Source organism: Phragmites australis, chromosome 19 (genome assembly GCF_958298935.1).
Source record: "Phragmites australis chromosome 19, lpPhrAust1.1, whole genome shotgun sequence".
Lineage (NCBI taxonomy): Eukaryota > Viridiplantae > Streptophyta > Magnoliopsida > Poales > Poaceae > Phragmites > Phragmites australis.
In genome coordinates, this window is record NC_084939.1 from 10,016,142 (window position 1) to 10,035,572 (window position 19,431).

General features: G+C 45.6%; 1 protein-coding gene and 1 pseudogene across 1 annotated transcript; both read right to left on the reverse strand.

The window, feature by feature from the left end:
• Positions 1-1,255: 1,255 nt before the first annotated feature.
• Positions 1,256-6,562, reverse strand: LOC133900182 (uncharacterized). Its single transcript, XM_062341311.1, is given in 5 exon segments — positions 1,256-1,433; positions 1,683-1,770; positions 1,825-2,183; positions 2,544-4,113; positions 4,174-6,562. Coding segments are annotated over 5 exon segments (4,584 nt in total).
• A 1,309-nt stretch (positions 6,563-7,871) lies between these two features.
• Positions 7,872-19,431, reverse strand: part of LOC133900183 (uncharacterized) — a 37,341-nt pseudogene continuing 25,781 nt past the window's right edge.

Here is a 19,431-nt window from a genome sequence, read left to right on the forward strand (position 1 = left end):
CAACAAGGCTTAGAGGGTGAAGAAGAAGGCAATTGAGATGAGGTTTGGGACCTATGAAACATCATATGAAAATCTGCCACGGTTACTTTAGACCATTGATCGAACAAACCCTGGGATTTATTATGACATTGATAAGTACATATGACTATCTAAACCTAGCAAGTTTGTCCTGAAGGACACTTTATTTTCCTTAGGAGAATGTATCAAAACTTTCGAGCATTGTTGCCCTATCCTCTGCATTGACGTGACTTTCCTTATCGATAAGTACAAGGGTCAGATACTTACTACTATTGGGGTTAATGGAAATAATCAATTGTTACCGTTGGCCTTTGCATTTGTGGAAAGTGAGAACACCAACAGTTGGTATTGATTCTTGTATCATGTAAGGATGATAATTGTGGGTGCTCGACCAGACGTGTACATTATACATAACCGGCATGCTAGATGCTGAAGGCAATTTAGGAACTACAAAATGGTACGGAGGATGACACCATGGGTCCTGTGTGGACAGACTTGTAGAGTAGGTGGTGCATGAGGTATTTGGGTGCAAACTTCTGCGGTAATTCAAGAACAAGAATCTCATGAACATGATAAGGGTCGGAGATCACCAACAGCAAGATACCGATGGAAACCTCCTCGGGGTGGCCCGATCTTCACGACAGTAGGTTGGAAATCACAAGATAACTTGCTGCGAACAGCGGAGGATAACTAGCTTTATACCTGCCAAGGTTGGATGCGACCAAGCGACGGGGAGAGAGGCACCGAAACCGCGAAGACTTCGACTCGATCTCCGAACGACCGTAGAACCACAAACCGGGACTAATCCACACAAAACGGTGCAGCCGTACTGGAAACCGTAGAGCACGAAGTAGAGGACCCCAGAGGGATCTCTTCACAAGTCCAGGAAGAACAAGGAAAAATAAGGGTGTGCAAGGCACTCAGCAGCTCGGCTGCAAAACCATACAGGTTATGTGTTCATTCAAAATGATAAAAATTAATTGTCTTTTGCAGCAGTACATAGGGTTATTTATACTAGTAACAAGTCTCTAAGATAAGTATGAACTGAAGTCTCCACGTTGGGAAGGTGGAAGGCCAACAGGTGAAGCACTCCCGAGATGGTCTTTAATTCCCGCGCGTCTCGGGGTCTTCTGCGCAGTCTTCACAAAAATGGCCATTACTCCTAGCTCGGAAGTCCAAATGACGTGCCGTCAGTTGCGTTGGAAACTAGACTTGAAGCACTTTCCAACCATGTATATTATGACCCCCGTCTCTTCCCGAGATGGTACAGTTTTGCCTTGGAAGTTGGAGCAGTTGCTGTGTAACACTGGGTCTTGGCGCGTAACCCATTCTCCTCGGGAGCAGCCGCCTTGGTGTTCTTGGCGTAACCCTCAGCGTCCTCGATGTAACCCGACATTGTCGCCTCTTGTGTAAACCTAAGTAACATAAGAGTACACGATTTAGGCAGTATATAATTCTCATCAATATCAAGGTGTAACCGAGAGAGGAAAGTATGCACCTCTTGTTGGAGTAACTTTGCACGGCTGCATGTAACGGGTCCTTCATAGGCTTGAGCGTGTGTATCCATGGCTTTGCTTGGTGTAACCGGTGTTGCACTTGTCTCTTGAAGTGTAACCTTAGTTGGACTTGGTGTAACTTGTGGCGTAACCGATGGTGTAAGTGACACAGCCGGCGTAACCGATGCACTCAGGTTACGGATGGCTGGGATGTCCTCATCATCCTCCCCCTCTTGAAAAGGAGTCGTCCTCGACTCTTCCAATCCAAAGAAAGGAGACAGATCGGCGACGTTGAAACTTGTACTCACACCATAAGTACTTGGAAGATCAATTTCATATGCATTGTCATTGATCTTGCGAAGCACTTTGAATGGACCATCGGCTCGGGGCTACAACTTGCTCTTGCGTTGTTCAGGAAAGCGGTCCTTGCGTAGGTGCACCCAAACCAAGTCTCCTGGTTCAAACAACATCTTCTTGCGCCCTTTGTTTGCACGCTGCTCATACAGCTTGGTCATCTTCTCTATGTTTTCTCTTGCTCGATCATGAAGTTTCTTTACAAATTCAGCTCGCTTGCTTGCATCAAAGTTCATATGTTCCTGCATAGGCAAAGGCAAAAGATCGATGGGAGCAGTAGGTTTGAAACCATAGACAATCTCGAATGGACAAAATTTTGTGGTTGAGTGTACCGCCCTGTTGTATGCAAATTCCACATGAGGCAAGCTTTCTTCCCACAATTTCAGATTCTTCTTTAGGACAGCTCGCAACAAAGTTGATAGCGTGCGGTTCACAACTTCGGTTTGCCCATCAGTTTGAGGATGACACGTTGTAGAGAACAGTAGCCTTGTTCCAAGTTTTCCCCACAAGGTCTTCCAGAAGTAGCTCAAAAACTTGGTGTCACTATCAGACACAATGGTACGTGGCACTCCATGTAGACGTACAATTTCCCTAAAAAACAATTCAGCAATGTGTGAAGCATCGTCGCTCTTATGACAGGGAATAAAGTGTGCCATTTTGCTGAAACGATCAACCACAACAAAGATTGAATCCCTCCCCCTCTTTGTTCGAGGTAAACCAAGAACAAAGTCCATAGAAATATCTTCCCATGTAATACTAGGAATAGGCAAAGGGGTATATAAACCATGAGGGTTCAAGCGTGACTTAGCTTTGTGGCATGTTATGCAGCGAAGAACATGTCTCTCCACATCTCGCCGCATCTTTGGCCAAAAGAAATGATCAGCCAGCACTTGCTCCGTTTTCTTGGCACCAAAGTGGCCCATAAGTCCTCCGGCATGAGCTTCCTGCAAAAGCATTAGGCGAACAGAGCAATCTGGAATGCAAAGTTTGTTAGCTCGAAACAAAAATCCATCATGTAAATGGAACTTTTCCCATCCCTTGACATCACAACATTTTGCAAATGGTTCAGCAAAGAATGAATCAGTAGCATACAAATCTTTTATGTTCTCCAAACCAAGAATTTTAACATCAAGTTGGGACAGCAAAGCATGACGTCTAGATAAAGCATCTGCAACAATATTTTCCTTTCCTTTCTTGTATTTGACAATATAAGAAAAAGACTCAATGAATTCACTCCATTTAGTATGTCTTTTGTTCAGTTTTAATTGGCCCTTTAAATGTTTCAAAGATTCATGGTCTGAATGTATCACAAATTCTTTGGGCAATAGATAGTGTTGCCAAGTTTCCAAACTCCTCACAAGAGCATAAAGTTCTTTATCATAAACTGAATAATTCAGAGTTGGACCACTTAGCTTTTCGCTGAAGTATGCAATGGGTCTTCCTTCTTGCATGAGCACGCCTCCAATCCCTACACCACTTGCATCACATTCAATCTCAAAGGTCTTACCAAAATCTGGAAGTGCAAGGAGTGGGGCTGATGTCAACTTCTTTTTCAGCTCTTCAAATGCCTTCTCTTGTGCTTCCCCCCATTGGAATGAAATGTCCTTCTTTGTCAACTCGTTGATTAGGGCAGCAATAGAACTGAAATCTTTCACAAACCGACGATAGAAGCCAGCAAGTCCAAGGAAGCTTCGCACTTGGCTCACATTTTGTGGAGGCTTCCACTCACGAACAGCTTTGATCTTCTCCTCATCCACCTCCACGCCATGAGCTGAAACAACAAAACCAAGAAACACAACCTTGTCGGTGCAAAAGGTGCACTTGGCAAGGTTAGCATACAAGCATTCCTTCCTCAAAACAGCAAGCACACATTTTATATGTTCAACATGTTCATCAAGAGACTTGCTGTAAATCAAGATATCATCAAAGTAAACAACAACAAACTTGCCAATGAAAGTTCTAAGAACATGATTCATCAATCTCATGAAGGTGCTAGGTGCATTGGTCAAACCAAATGGCATTACCAACCATTCATACAGCCCAAACTTGGTTTTGAAGGCTGTTTTCCATTCATCTCCTTCTCTCATTCGGATTTGGTGGTAGCCACTTCTCAAATCAATTTTGGTGAAAATGATAGCACCGCTAAGCTCATCAAGCATATCATCAAGTCGAGGTATGGGATGTCTATACCTTATGGTGATGTTATTAATGGCTCGGCAATCAACACACATTCTCCAAGAGCCATCTTTTTTTGGAACTAAAAGGACAAGAACAGCACAAGGTGATAGACTTTCCTTTACATAACCTTTGTTGATGAGCTCCTGCACTTGGTGCTGAATTTCTTTTGTTTCCTCCGGGTTGGTGCGATATGGTGCACGGTTAGGAAGTGGAGCACCAGGAACAAGATCGATTTGATGTTCAATCCCTCTCTTTGGTGGCAGCCCTGGTGGTACTTCCTCAGGAAACACATCTTCATATTCCTGTAACATATCAAAAACAGCACTAGGCAAAGTAGAGGGTAAGTTGTTAGTGACAAGAAAATTGTCCTTGTACAGGAGTACATAGAACACAGCATTGGGTTCACTCAATTCTTTTAAATCCCCCTTCCTAGCCATCATCACTAAAGCCTCTTTTCCCTTTGGCTCGGTTCTTTGCAGCTGTGGAGTTTTATTTGGCTTTGGAAACACTCCTTCACTATGTTTGTGGGTCACTCGCAAGTGGTTCTCGCTCGCTCGCTGTTTTCTTTTCAGATCATCTCTCACAATCTCCTCCGGTGACAAAGGAAGCAAAGTGATGCGCTCTCCTTTGTACATGAGAACAATCTTGTTGGCGCGTCCGCAAATCTGAGCATCTCGATCATACAACCAAGGTCTTCCTAACAGCAATTGGCATGCTTCCATTGGAACCACATCACACTCCACATGATCATTGTACCGCCCAATGGAGAAGGGAACGGTCACAATGTTTGTTACACGCAGCGCACCACAATCATTTAACCATTGCATCTTGTATGGAGAAGGGTGGCACCGCTGTTTTAGTCCCAATCTTTCAACTAATTCTTGACTTGCAATATTATTGCAGCTGCCATTGTCAACAATGATTCGACACAACTTGTCCTTGATCATGCCCCGGGTGTGAAAAAGATTGTGCCGCTGATTATTCTCTTCTTGGACAGCAGTAACACTAAGCACTCGGCGAGAAATGAAGCAATTATTGTCTCCATCATCAGGTTGAATTTCATCACCTTCATCTTGCATAATTTCTTCATCATATATTGGAGCTTCTTCCTCAGGTTCGCTTTCAGATTCCCATTCACCTTGCTCATTCATAATCATGGTCCTTCGACTAGGACATTGAGCAGCAACATGTCCTCGACCTTGGCACTTGTGACAAACAATGCCTCGGGTATGGGAAGAAGAAGCAGCAGCTGATGCAACAGAAGGGGCTGCTGTACTTGCAGCAGGACGTCGCTGTTCTTGCTGAATTGTAGGTGAAGAAGCAGTAGAAACCGTTGTCTTTGCAGCACCAATGGATGGAGAAGGCCTAGCAGCAACTCCTTGTGATCTTCCCCCACCAACAGAGGTACCGGGCTGCTGCTGACGCCATGGGGCTGAAATTGATTGGCTCCCATAAGACCTTCTTCGTCCCTCTTGCTGAATTTTCCTCTCGGTGCGCATAGCTTGATCAACAAGGTCTTGCAAATTATGATATGGAAACATCTCAACAAAACCTGAAATTTCTTCATTGAGACCATTCAAAAATCTTGCCATTTTTGACTCTTCATCTTCTCTAATTCCAGATCTCACCAAGAGTAACTCCATCTCCTTGAAGTAGTCATCAACAGATTTTGATCCTTGTCTCAATATTTGTAACCTATTGCGGAGGTCACGCTGATAGCTTGATGGCACAAAGCGTGTTCTCATCACTCTCTTCATCTCAGCCCATGTGTTGATATGATCACGTCCCAACACATGTTGATTTTCTTGAACTTGGTTCCACCATGTGAGAGCGTAACCTGAAAACTCAACAGAAGCAAGGTTGACACGCCTCTGATCAGAAAGATTATGCACTCTAAAAATCTGATCACATTGCTCCTCCCATTCAAGATAAGCATCAGCATTTTCTTTCCCTGAAAATTTTGGGACACTTAACTTTACACGAGCAATGCTATCCGGATCATCTCTATTGCGACGACCACGATGATTTTCCCCATCATGACCAGCACCACGACGATGTTCATGTGGCTGTCCAAAATGCCCATGGTGACCAAAAGGATTTTCATTATCATCAAATCCCTCCTCATACTCATCATGAACTTCATCTTCATCATCAAAATGTACACGACGATCACGTCCACGTCCTCCAACACGCTGATAATCAAATTCAGCACGCCGTCCACCACCGCGCTGATCAAAATCAGCACGACGCCCTCCACCATGACCACCACGACCATTGCCGTCGCGGCCATGAAATCCAGCACCAAGACCAGAATTTTCATCACCAAATTCTTCACGGTGATTGTCTTCATGTTGATGTTGTGGACCTCGACCACCCGCTGCAGGAAGACGTTCGTTGAACATCCTCTCCATCGCCTCCAAGAGCGAGTGGGTCATTTGGCGTAGCTCAGCCCGTGCAACAGGGGGTTCTTCATCTCCGTGGTTCCCACCATGAACGTTCGAATTGGATCCTGCCATGTTAGACTAGTTGCAAGAAAAAGTGGAATAGGTAAATTTGTGGAAACACACAATCTCACCTCTTGCTTACCCAAGTTCTTGCTCGTTCTCAAGGACCGTGAATGTGCTCAAAGTGGTATAACACAGCTGTGATTAAGCGGTCGAAAGGATTACGAAACGAGAGGTCCGGTTTACGGCTTTTTGTGGAGCTATAGGTGGCTGTTCAAGGGAGGCTATGGTACTGTAACAAAGTGGCGTAACCGTTCAAATGATGTGTAAATGCTGCTGTCAGTGCACCACAGCCCTCTTTGCTTTTTTTTTTCTTTTCTTTTTTTCTTCTTCTTTTTTTTTGATACTTTTTTCACACTCTTTTTTTTTCAAATTTTTTTTTCAGCAAACACACGATGACATATGAGAGGTGCGGATAAAAGTTAAACAAGAGTACGGCGGAAGAACAAAGATGGTGACTAGCAACAAGATAAACGAAACGAACACAAAGTAACAGTACCACAAAATGGCTATAGGATTTTTTTTTGTGGCTTTTTAGTGGACTGTAGGATATGGCGAAACAAATATATGTGATGGATAAAAGCAGTAGTAGATGGTAAACGAATAGATAGATAAGTAGGTGATAACAAAACCTACCGTGACAACGATAGCTCTGATACCACATGATAAGGGTCGGAGATCACCAACAACATGATACCGATGGAAACCTCCTCGGGGTGGCCCGATCTTCACGACAGTAGGTTGGAAATCACAAGATAACTTGCTGCGAACAGCGGAGGATAACTAGCTTTATACCTGCCAAGGTTGGATGCGACCAAGCGACGGGGAGAGAGGCACCGAAACCGCGAAGACTTCGACTCGATCTCCGAACGACCGCAGAACCACAAACCGGGACTAATCCACACAAAACGGTGCAGCCGTACTGGAAATCGTAGAGCACGAAGTAGAGGACCCCAGAGGGATCTCTTCACAAGTCCAGGAAGAACAAGGGTGTGCAAGGCACTCAGCAGCTCGGCTGCAAAACCATACAGGTTATGTGTTTATTCAAAATGATAAAAATTAATTGTCTTTTGCAGCAGTACATAGGGGTATTTATACTTAGTAACAAGTCTCTAAGATAAGTATGAACTGAAGTCTCCACGTTGGGAAGGTGGAAGGCCAACAGGTGAAGCACTCCCGAGATGGTCTTTAATTCCCGCGCGTCTCGGGGTCTTCTGCGCAGTCTTCACGAAAATGGCCATTACTCCTAGCTCGGAAGTCCAAATGACGTGCCGTCAGTTGCGTTGGAAACTAGACTTGAAGCACTTTCCAACCATGTATATTATGACCCCCGTCTCTTCCCGAGATGGTACAGTTTTGCCTTGGAAGTTGGAGCAGTTGCTGTGTAACACTGGGTCTTGGCGCGTAACCCATTCTCCTCGGGAGCAGCCGCCTTGGTGTTCTTGGCGTAACCCTCAGCGTCCTCGATGTAACTCGACATTGTCGCCTCTTGTATAAACCTAAGTAACATAAGAGTACACGATTTAGGCAGTATATAATTCTCATCAATATCAAGGTGTAACCGAGAGAGGAAAGTATGCATCTCTTGTTGGAGTAACTTTGCACGGCTGCGTGTAATGGGTCCTTCATAGGCTTGAGCGCGTGTATCCATGGCTTTTCTTGGTGTAACCGGTGTTGCACTTGTCTCTTGAAGTGTAACCTTAGTTGGACTTGGTGTAACTTGTGGCGTAACCGATGGTGTAAGTGACACAGCCGGCGTAACCGATGCACTCGGGTTACGGATGGTTAGGATGTCCTCATCAAAACATGTTTTAGAGGTTGTGTTATTAGAAATATCAATGGAAATTGATGCCCTATGAAAGACACCAGATGGGTTAACAAATAAAAAAACACAAGAGCATGCACGGAGGTCAGTGAGGGGACTGGAGGACAAAACAGTTGCTCTTGAAGTCCTATCAATGGACCATGAAGAAACAATGAGGAGGATTGGGTCATCCAAGGTCATTCAACGAGCGGATTGAGAATGAGACGAACGAGAAGTGGGCTCTACTCTACGACACCAATGGGGCTAAGTATGGAATCATGACTACAAATTTAGTAGATGTGTACATGTCACGCTCCAAATTTTGAAATTTACGTGTTTAATATTGAACATGCATCATTAGCTTCATATTTGAATCTGGATCGCTTTCGATGTCTAGATTGAAATTTGATTGTGAATTCGCGATGAGGATTTCCTAAGGATTTAAATCACAACATAAAAATTTCATGTGTTTTTGGAGCTGTACCGCACCTCGATTTTGATTAATGAGGTGGGAGAAAAGAATTGAGAGAGATAAAAGAATCAGAAGCAAAATTGGATTTGGTTACTTGCATGTGGGCCCATTTGAGTGCAAATATCTCTCTCTCACTTAAAAGGGGCAGCCCGCCCTCTCTCTTTCCTCCCTCACTCCCACATGCTCCTCTCTCTCCCCAACCGGTCACACCACATAGGAGCCCCCACTATCACTCTCCCACCTCTCTCTCTCTAGCTCTCCTTTTTCCCCTTGGTTCCTACTACTACAAGTGAAGCCGAGGTGCGTATGTGGTACCCACGCGACCACACGCTCGAGAGCTACTCATCCGTCCAATTTATTTTCATTTTTCCGAAGGATTCGAGCCAGTTTTGATCGTTTTAGGTGTTCTAGGTTGAAACACTTGGAACACCGGAGTTCTTCTTCATCCCGAGCGTTTCGCTTCTTCCTGAAGATCGCAAAGCGGGGCAAAAGCATCCGTGGTGAGTCTCCTAGGCTTCCCATGGCATGAACTTGCATTTGGATGGTCGATTTGGGTTTTGGATTGCTTTTTGAGAAATCTAGTGTTCTTGAGGTTGAGAAGAAAAGAGATGATTCTAGATGAGATTTGATTTAGGAATTGAGTTGCTAGGTGGTTAAGTGAGTTTTAGACTCTCTAAACTCTCCCAAACATATCCCCCTTTTTGGTTGGAGAAGATTGCAAATCAATTTGGTAAAGTCTTGCCCCAAATATAGGAAGTTCTGGAAAGTTCGGAACCTCCGGACAATTTTTCGGAGGTTCCGTAGTGTGGAGTATCCGCGAAAATGTGCGGATAGTCCGGAAAAGTGCGGAGGTTCCGTAGTTACTATTCATCAAGCGAGCTGGGGCTTGTAAAATTTATAATTAATCCATCCGAACTCCAAACGACGTGAGACCAGTTGCGTTAGCTTTTTATGTGTATGAACTATGTTTTAAAAGTGTTGGAACCCCATAAAATACTTTTTATAATTGACGAGTTAATTAAATATGTTTCCGCTTGTTTAAATCACCGATAATCAAAACCATCTCCGAAAATTATGAAACCACTTGGATAATTCATGTTTTGCGCATATTATGGCATGCATTGTTGCATTTCATCCATACTCATGGCATTGCATGCATTATTTTTTTTACAGAACGCCGATCCGACGATCCCGGAGGCCGAGTTCGATCCCGACGCGCCCCACCTTTCCGATCCAGGGCAGCAAGGCAAGCATCTATCATATTGCATCATGTTAACTTGAAAGTTTAAAGTGTTATCTATGCTTAGTTATGTATGCATGTGTCTGGTACCCTTGGGTAGAACCTATGCCATTGCATTCTTCTACCTTGGTCACGAGTTCATGTGTGTTCCTTGAAGCCTAGAGGTGATGTCGATGTCTAAAGGTCTTCGCTATGGTTAGCAATGCTTAGGTATTTCGGTAGAAGTCGAATGACGTTGTTCTCTGTTGTTCGCAAGAATAGGATCTACTACTGTTTACAATTACATGTTGTTGGTGATGGTATGGTTGGTGAGTGGTGAGTATGAGACGAGTTGTGGACGGTGTTAGGGGTGTCATCTGCCTCGGTGGAAAGTCCAGGGGGCAGGTTGGGAGAGGAAACCCGAGCACCATAGACCGCTTGCATCGTTTAAAGCCGATCGTCGGGATTGTTGGCTTTAGCACTTACCTTACTCACCACATGCCGATCTAATGCTAAGGCGAGCCGAATACCTTCGCAGCTGTGGCTTTGTGGGCGTGAACATCGACGGTGTGAGCGGGCGGGCTTGTTAGCGGTACTAGTTTGCTCCGGGAGTAGTTCTAGTATCGCCGCACCGAGCGATGCATGCCCCACACGGTTGGGACTGGTTGGGAAAGGTTGTCAGGAGTACCCCCCTTGTGTGCACTTTGGCTGGTGGCACAAGCCAAATGGTCCTCATGTCGTGTGGGTCCAGGAGTATCCCCATGCAGGGTGTATAAACGGTTTGAACTACCGCGCTCTCGGTCATGAGCATGCTATTGATTCATCTGCACCCGATCGTAGAGTTCTGGTTGTGGTTTGTGGATGATGACATGAGGTTGATGGTTGGTGGTTCGAGTTGGCACTTGTTCACATTGATATACTGGTTGTTACATTTACATATGCTCATTTGTTGGTTATGACAAGGTAGTTTCATATAAGTTGGTTAAGTTAGTTGCTCACACCCATGTCTAGGATGCTTACCGCTTAATTAACTTAACCATGTTTAAGCCTTGCTACTAGCTAATGCATGATCCTTAGAGTCGAGTTATGTATATGTGCTCTATATTGTGTAAGACTTGCAAGTACCTTCGTACTCAGGGTGCTGCCCTTAAGGTGATGCAGGTTCACAGGTCGGCGAGGAAGAGATGGTGTTCGGCTGCTTTGTGCCTACCGATCAGGGTAGCGAGCAGGAGTAGCACACTCTACTCTGAACTCATTGTTTTGGTATGGAGCCTAAGGTCATGTGGCTTCATATCCTTTTGTTGTATAGTTTTCTTCTGCTGTGTAGTGGTTGTTTCCTTTTGATGTAAATTGTGAAAACAACTGATTGTTTAAAGACTTGTAATATAATATTTAATTACTCGCTCTTTCTTAAGCTTTGTTGTGATGCTATATGTTGGTAAGGCATGTGTTCTGATCCTGGGCACAAAACACATGCCGGGACTACCAGAGCGGTATTCTAATTAATCGTTGAAGTCGTGATTAAGTAAATGATCGACTTAATGATTAATTAGAATACTGTTTGGACGGTTCCTCAAAGTGTGCATCAGAGCTTGGTTTAATTAAGTATCCTAAACATAATTTAGAACGTTGTTTAGTAAGTGGTCAACTTCACTTAAATAACTCACTAAGTTTTGCTTATCCCTCCTCATGATCAATATGTATGAAAATGCAATATTATGCCCCTAAGTATGACTGCTTGTGAGTTTCGATGTTTGTTGTGGAGAGAAGTGCATGAGAAAGAAACGGTAGATAGGATTCGAGCATATCATCATTTGCAGCAGTTTGCATGCATGCATTTTTTTCCTTGTTAATGACTAGTCAGAGTTTCTATCAAAACTGCGGACCTTCCACACATTTTTGTGGATGTTCCGTAAAAGTGCGGATGTTCCGGAGATTTTTGCGGATGTTCCGCATAAGTGCGGATACTTCGGCCATTTTTGCGGAACCTCCGCACTTTTTGAACTTGTGTTTTTCTGAAAATGTGTGATGCCTTAACGTGCATCACTTGTGTTTAGTAACTGACTAGTATTATTGCCTCTAGGTGGAGTTTTGACATTTCCCTTTTTGTTTTATCGTTATAGAATTGTTAGAACTCATCGTGATATGGATGAGCCCGAAGGATCGAATGAGAATAATCCTCCCCCACCACCAACAATGGCGGAAGTGCTCCTGAGAATTCAGCAGAACTACCTGACGAACCAGGTGCTTCTTGAGCCTCTCGTGCGCAACACGGCACCTCATGGAGGGGGTGGAGCTGGGCGCCGAGATGACTTCTCAGATTTCCTACGGACTCAGCCGCCAACCTTCACACGAGCTGAGGATCCTCTGGATGCTGATCACCGGCTCCGGACAATCGAGCAGAAGCTTGCTCAACTCAGATGTGAGGATCACGAGAAGGCGCTTTATGCTGTGCATCAGCTTCAGGGACCAACGGGCATGTGGTGGTTGAACTTTTTGGCCATGCATCATGCCACTCACCGAGTGTCTTCGACAGAGTTCTGCCAGGTATTCTATGAGTTTCATATCCCGAGTGGCCTTATGGAGATCAAGAGGAGGGAGTTCGAGGACCTCAAGCAAGGAGGCCAAATCGTGATGGAGTACGTGCAAGTGTTCAATCACCTTGCTCATTACGCTCCCGAGGAGGTCAGCGTTGATGAGTGGAAGCAACACCGCTTCGTTAATGGCCTCAACTCAAAGATGTAGGACCGGCTGTCCGCACACGAGTTCATCGACTTCAACAAGTTGGTGAGCACGTCCCTCACGGTGGAGTTCAAGCTTAAGAACCACCAGGAGGAGAAGAAGCGCAAGAGGGGTTCCTCGTCTTCTGTGGGTGGGAGCTCGCAGCACGCACGCACGGAGAGTCTACCTCCATCATCTCGTGTGCCCGCATCGGGTGCTCCGCACCTGATGTGGCTCGTGCAGCGGCTAGCTTTCTCTGATCCACAGGGACAGCCTCCATGACTGGCCGGTTCGTAGAGCAGTGTGACCGGTGGCTCCGGTGGCCCTTGTTACAACTGCAGCCGTGTCGGACACTACGCGCGGGATTGCCCGTATCCGAGGCCAGGAGCCAGGGTGGCCGCTTCCAGGTCACCACCAGCTCAGCCGGCGCTTCAGTCCTCCCAGGTAACCCACGTTCCCAAGAGTGGTCGAGCACGCCACACCACCGCTAAGGACGTTCAGGAGGGTGACACCATCCTGATGGATACGTTGCATATGCATTCTAACTCTGTCGTTGCACCTACAATTGTCCTTTTTGATTCTGGAGTTTCTCATTGCTTCATAGCGGCAAGTTATGTTTGGCGTCATAGGTTGACAATTAGCACCACCCCCACGCCTTACCTCATAGATGCACCAGGAGTCAAGGTCCTTGTTAAGCAATGCGTGTCCAACGCCTCAGTGATCATCAATGAGATGTCTTTCGGGGCAAATCTGCTAGTGATGAACTTGAAAGGAATGGACATCATATTGGGGATGAACTGGCTCTTCAAGAACAAGGTCGTGTTAGATTGTGACCAGCGGACAATTACTCTAAATGGACTATCTGGCATCCAAATTCAATTGAAGCTAGAGGGTGTCAAATCTTGTCTCTTCGCCTTGAAGGCTGTTCCCACCGTAGACATGATGAGTATTCCTGTGGTGTGGGAATTCCCGGATGTCTTCTTGGATGAATTGCCAGGAATGTCGCCCGACCGAGTAGTTGAGTTCTCAATTGATCTCATGCTTGGAGCGGTTCCAATTTCCAAGAAATCTTACAAGATGTCGCCAGTTGAGCTAGTTGAGCTGAAGAAGCAACTTCAGGAATTGCTATCCAAGGGATTCATTCATCTGAGCTCCTCACCCTGGGGATGTTCGGCACTCTTTGTGAAGAAGAAGGATGACACTCTACGGATGTGTGTTGATTACCGTCCGCTGAATAAAGTCACAGTGAAGAACAAGTATCCTGTCCCTAGGATTGACATCTTGTTCGATCAGCTAACTGGTGCCTGAGTCTTCTCGAAGATTGACTTGAGACTGGGCTATCATCAGATTAAGGTCTGGCCAGAAGATATCCCAAAGACGGCTTTCTCGACCCGCTATGGGCTATATGAATTCACCGTCATGTCCTTCGGATTGACGAATGCGCCGGCATTTTTCATGTATTTGATGAACACGGTGTTCATGTAGGAATTGGATAAGTTTTTCATGGTTTTGATCAACGACATTCTCATATACTCTAAGACAGATGAAGAGCATGTTGAGCACCTTCGTGTTGTTCTTGGCAGACTCAGAGATCATCAGCTATACGCCAAGTTCAGCAAGTGTGAGTTCTGTCTCAGGGAGGTGGCTTTTCTGAGTCATGTTCTGTCAGAGCACGGGGTTGCAGTTGACCCGAGCAAGGTGCAGGATGTGCTAGATTGGGTTCATCCCCAGAGTGGCACTAATATACGAAGTTTTCTCAGACTCACAGGTTATTACCGCCGGTTCGTCGAGAACTTCTCCAAGGTTGCCAAGCCAATGATTGAGTTGTTGAAGCAAGGCAACGTATTCGAGTGGTCAGAAGCATGTGAGTCCACTTTCCAGACTTTGAAGAGGTTGCTCATGACCGCTCCAGTGCTCGCCCAACCATACGTGAGCAGGGGTTTTGATGTGTATTGCGATGCGTCCGGCATAGGCCTCGGGTGTGTTCTGATGCAAGAGGGCCAGGTCGTTGCCTATGCATCCCATCAGTTGAAGTGCCATGAGGAGAATTATCCAACTCGTGATTTGGAGCTTGCTGCTCTCGTGCATGCTCTGAAGATCTGGCGCCACTACTTGATGGGTAATTTGTGTCAGATTTACACAGATCACAAAAGCTTCAAGTACATCTTCACGCAGGCAGACTTGAATATGAGGCAGCGAAGGTGGTTCGAGCTGATCAAAGATTATGAGTTCGAGGTGCACTACCACCCCGGTAAGGCAAATGTGGTCGCTGATGCTTTGAGTCGGAGAGCTCATTGCCATTGTCTTATAGTCTCGCCTGGGGATTCCTCACTGTGTGATGAGTTCTGCTGGCTTGGGCTCGAGATGGTCACGAATGGATTCATTGCCAACCTGGAGATCAAACCCACTCTTTTGGATGAGATCAAGGCAGCTCAGAAGGATGACAAAGGCATGGCCCGAATCCAAGAGAAGATGAAGATGGGTCAGGCCTTATGTTTTTCTAAAGATGAGCAGGGCATTCTGTGGTTTGGGAACCGTCTCGTGGTTCCGAAGGTTGAGGCTTTGAGGAAGAAGATTCTTGATGAGGCTCATGACTCGTTTCTATCTATTCATCCTGGCAGCATGAAGATGTATCAAGACTTAAAGCCCCACTTCTGGTGGACTCGCATGAAGCGAGAAATTTCTCGGTATGTGCCTGAGTGTGATGTCTGCCGGCGGGTGAAGGCCGAGCATCTCAGGCCCACTGGTACACTCCAGCCTTTGCCCATTCCTTCCTGGAAGTGGGAGGAGATCGACATGGATTTCATTACCGGCTTGCTGAAGACCTCGAATGGTTATGACTCCATATAGGTGATTGTGGACTGGCTCACTAAGTCCACTAATTTCTTGACTGTCAAAGTCCAGTACAATGCAAAGCAATATGCAGAGTTATATCTCACCCAAATTGTGTGCCTTCACGGAGTTCCGAAGAAGATCGTTTTTGATCGAGGCACGCAGTTCACCTCTCATTTCTGGAGGAGCTTCCAATAAGCTATGGAGGCCGAACTCTTCCACAGTACAGCGTATCACCCTCAGACGGATAGTCAGACGGAGAGAGTGAACCAGATTCTAGAAGATATTCTCAGAGCTTGTGTTCTCACTTATGGGAAGAAGTGGGACATATGCCTTCCATTCGCGGAATTCTCTTAGAACAATAGCTTCCAGGCCGTTGTTTGAAGCTCTTTATGGCCGGAGATATCGAACGCCACTAAATTGGTCCGAATCCAGTGAACAGGCTTTCCTATGTCCGGATTTGGTCAAGAAGGTGGAGGACCGTGTTTTGAATATCCGCAAGAGTCTTCTCATCGCTCAGTCACGGCAGAAAAGCTATGCAGATCACCATCGTCGAGACCTTGAGTTTGCTGTTGGAGATCATGTGTATCTCAAGGTTTCGCCTCTCAAAGGTGTTCGCCGATTCCAAGTCCGAGGCAAGCTAGCGCCTTGATATGTAGGGCCATTACAAATTCTTACTCGGTGTTGAGAGGTGGCCTATCAGTTGGATGTAACACCCTAATTTATCCATTTCTAAAATGTCTCAAAATTTGCTAAGTTCAAAATGAGTTTAAATATTTTAAAAGAGAGAAAATCCTATTTTATATGAAAGAAGATATAAATGACATAGGATATAAGTGATTATTTTGCATTCATGTTGAATTAGGCCAATAGTATTTTTATTTGATTTTTGATGAATTTATTTGAAGAGTTTTTGTCTGGATTTTGAATTTTGAATTTAAAGAAAAAAGAAAAAGATTAAAACTCTTCGCGGGCTGCTTTTTCCTTTTTCGGCCCAGCTCCTTCTCGGCCTCGGCCCAGCCGCCGCCCGACCTCCTCTCCCACCCGGGCCTCCTTCCTGCCTCAGCCCATCTCCGCGTGCCAGCCACGCGCCAAGCCGCTTCACCGAGCCACCGACATGCGGGTCCCGCATGTAAGGCCCTTCTTCTTCCTCGGTTGGACTCTGACTCAGTCACGGGAATGCGCCGGCCGCCGTCTCCCGTTCGAATCCGACCACAACCCGAACCCGAGAACTTCTAGAAAGCCGTCAAATCAAATCCCCGAGATCTCCTCTATCTTTAGCCGGCCTTATCTCTAAGGAATTCGCGGAATCGAGCTCGGATACAACTCTCTGCCGCCGTGTCCGAGTTGATCTCGCTGCGCTGTCGCCCTGGACATCCCGAGCTGCCTATATAAGTAGAGCCTCCCTCCCCAAACACATCTCAACCAAAAATCGCCAAAACCCGAGCCTTAGACGCCGAATTCAGCACTTGCCGAGCTGCCATCGCCGCCGCTTCGATCGAGCTCACCGCCGCGCCATTACAGAACCTCGCAATGCATGCCGAGCCCACGATCACGAGTGCCTGCCACCACAGAAGCTTTTCCCGTCGTCGCTTTGGTCTCTGCGCCGCCGGAGAGCCTTCTCCGACAAGATCCCGAAGCAGCCGTCGCCCCCTTCCGTCGCCGACCACCTTCCCGTGCCGCGCCGCCTTCGGTAAGCCCCAAAACTAGCTCACCGTCCCCTTCTCGTTGTGTTCCGCTGCTTGTCATCGTGATCCGAGGCCGGTGACGAGGTTAGCGCTTGTCTCCGCTTTCCTTCGGTCGCTGCCATCCCGTTCCTCTCCGACCGCCCAAACCCTTCCCAATCGTCGGATCCGAAGCCCACGGCCTAGATTGGATCTGTTCTTACCTCTTCGGTCAGCCAACCAGAAGCTGCCACGTGTTGCCACTTAACCGAGTCAGCAGCCATGCCATGTCATCCAGCCACCTCAGCCGCCACCTCAACCTCTCTGTTGATGTGTTACCCCTGTCACCAAGCCACATCAGCCAGAGCTACCCAGTCAGTAATTCAAGCCTTTTTCAGTATAAAAATAAATCTGATAATTCCTTTAATTGGTAATTTTGCAATTTAGCCCCTGAACTTTTCTGAAATAACAAAAAGAGCCCTATCTTTTTGCAGTTAGGTCCCTATACTATTTCATAATTACATTTAGGTCTCTCTATTTTACAAAAAGGTCCCTAAACTTTCTGTTAATTCAATATAAGCCCTTTTCTTTTTCCAGATTTAACCCTAGACTTGTTTTAGCCCTAACTTTTTCTTCGTAGCTCCGATTTAAGCGATTCTTGCGCCGATGGATTCGTTTTTCAGCGTTATTTCTTTTTAGCTAGTTTTTTTTTTATCTTGTTGTTATTTTGTTTTGTGCTCTGTTGTTAGTGTATCTTGTTTGTTTGTTTGCCGGTGATTGTGCGATTAGCCGATAACGTCCCGGATCAATTTGAAGAACATCAAGACCAGGAGAAAGAATACACTAAGCAGCAGTAAGGAGAAGGCAAGTGTCCTTGATCATATTGAACCTATATTTTAAAATATTTTGTTTTACAAAATTGAATGTAATATCTGTTAATATGATGGGTAGTCACCTATGTTAGGGTTTTCCCTAGATATTACCTTATCATCCCTTGGAACCTAGATGGTTTATGGTTAGGAGTCTTTTATGGGTAGACTGCTTAGCCTTGCTTTTGGGATATTGGGAAGTGTCATAATTTTGACTAATGAACATATGCAGTAATGATGGTTTAATATGATGATGATTTAGCAACATGGAACCTTAGGTCTTGAGCATAGGGATGTTGGTGATAGTTGTCATGGTTATGACGTTGGATTAGTGTTTGCTCAAGTAACCTAAGTAAGGACCGGTTCGTGGAGCGACAACCGAAGAAGTAACGTACCAATCACGAGGCTGATATGGGTAAGGCATGACATACTGATTAGAGTCTGTCTAGTGTGCGTTGGGTCAGCACAAAAGGGGGCTTCTGGGTAGGAGCTTTGCTTGCGTAAAGCCTGGCGGTGAAATCTAGTGGGCAGACACACACTGGATTAGTCTCTGGTTTGTTGAAAGTGTCATCCAGTGATTCTTGGTGGCACACCACTGGCTTGTGTTAAGTGTCTTGCAAACACGGCAACATGAAATTCACTGACTCGGGAGTAAAGCTGGACAACCTCTGCAGAGTGTAAAACTGTTATAACAGCCGTGCTCACGGATATAAGAGACTTGGATCCTCACATGATTAGAGGGTGGATGGTTTTGATTCTGGTACAGGGAGTACTCGATGGTGTGGTTTTGGTCTTAGTATAGGGAGTACTAGACGGTTGTGGTATGCAGGGTGGGGAACCTTGTATGCTAGATGATGGATTGTTGGGTTACATTAATTTAATACTTGTCTAATGCTTTTGAGTCCAAATGTGTTTTCATTACTCGCATTTACGTAAATAATACCTTGTGTCAGCCTATTCTTGATATAAGCCTGCATGTCATTATTTTCCCACACTTGCTGAGTACATTATGTGCTCACCCAGTCGGTGCCTTCCAGTCGGTGCCTGTGGAGTATTGGTCGCCAATGCTTTCGTCCCGCTGCCGTTGTTTAGATGATGTCGTTTAGGTTAATTTTTGAGGTTGCTTAGGTGAAGTCTTTTATTGTAAGAAGTGAACATTTAATTAAATTAAGTATTGCTTTTGTTACTTCACCTATGATGTCCTTATGTGTGTTAAACTTCCTGGGCACACTTAAGCCGCACTTGATTTTGGCAGTTAAAACCGGATGTGACAGAGGTGGTATCAGAGCCATACTGACTG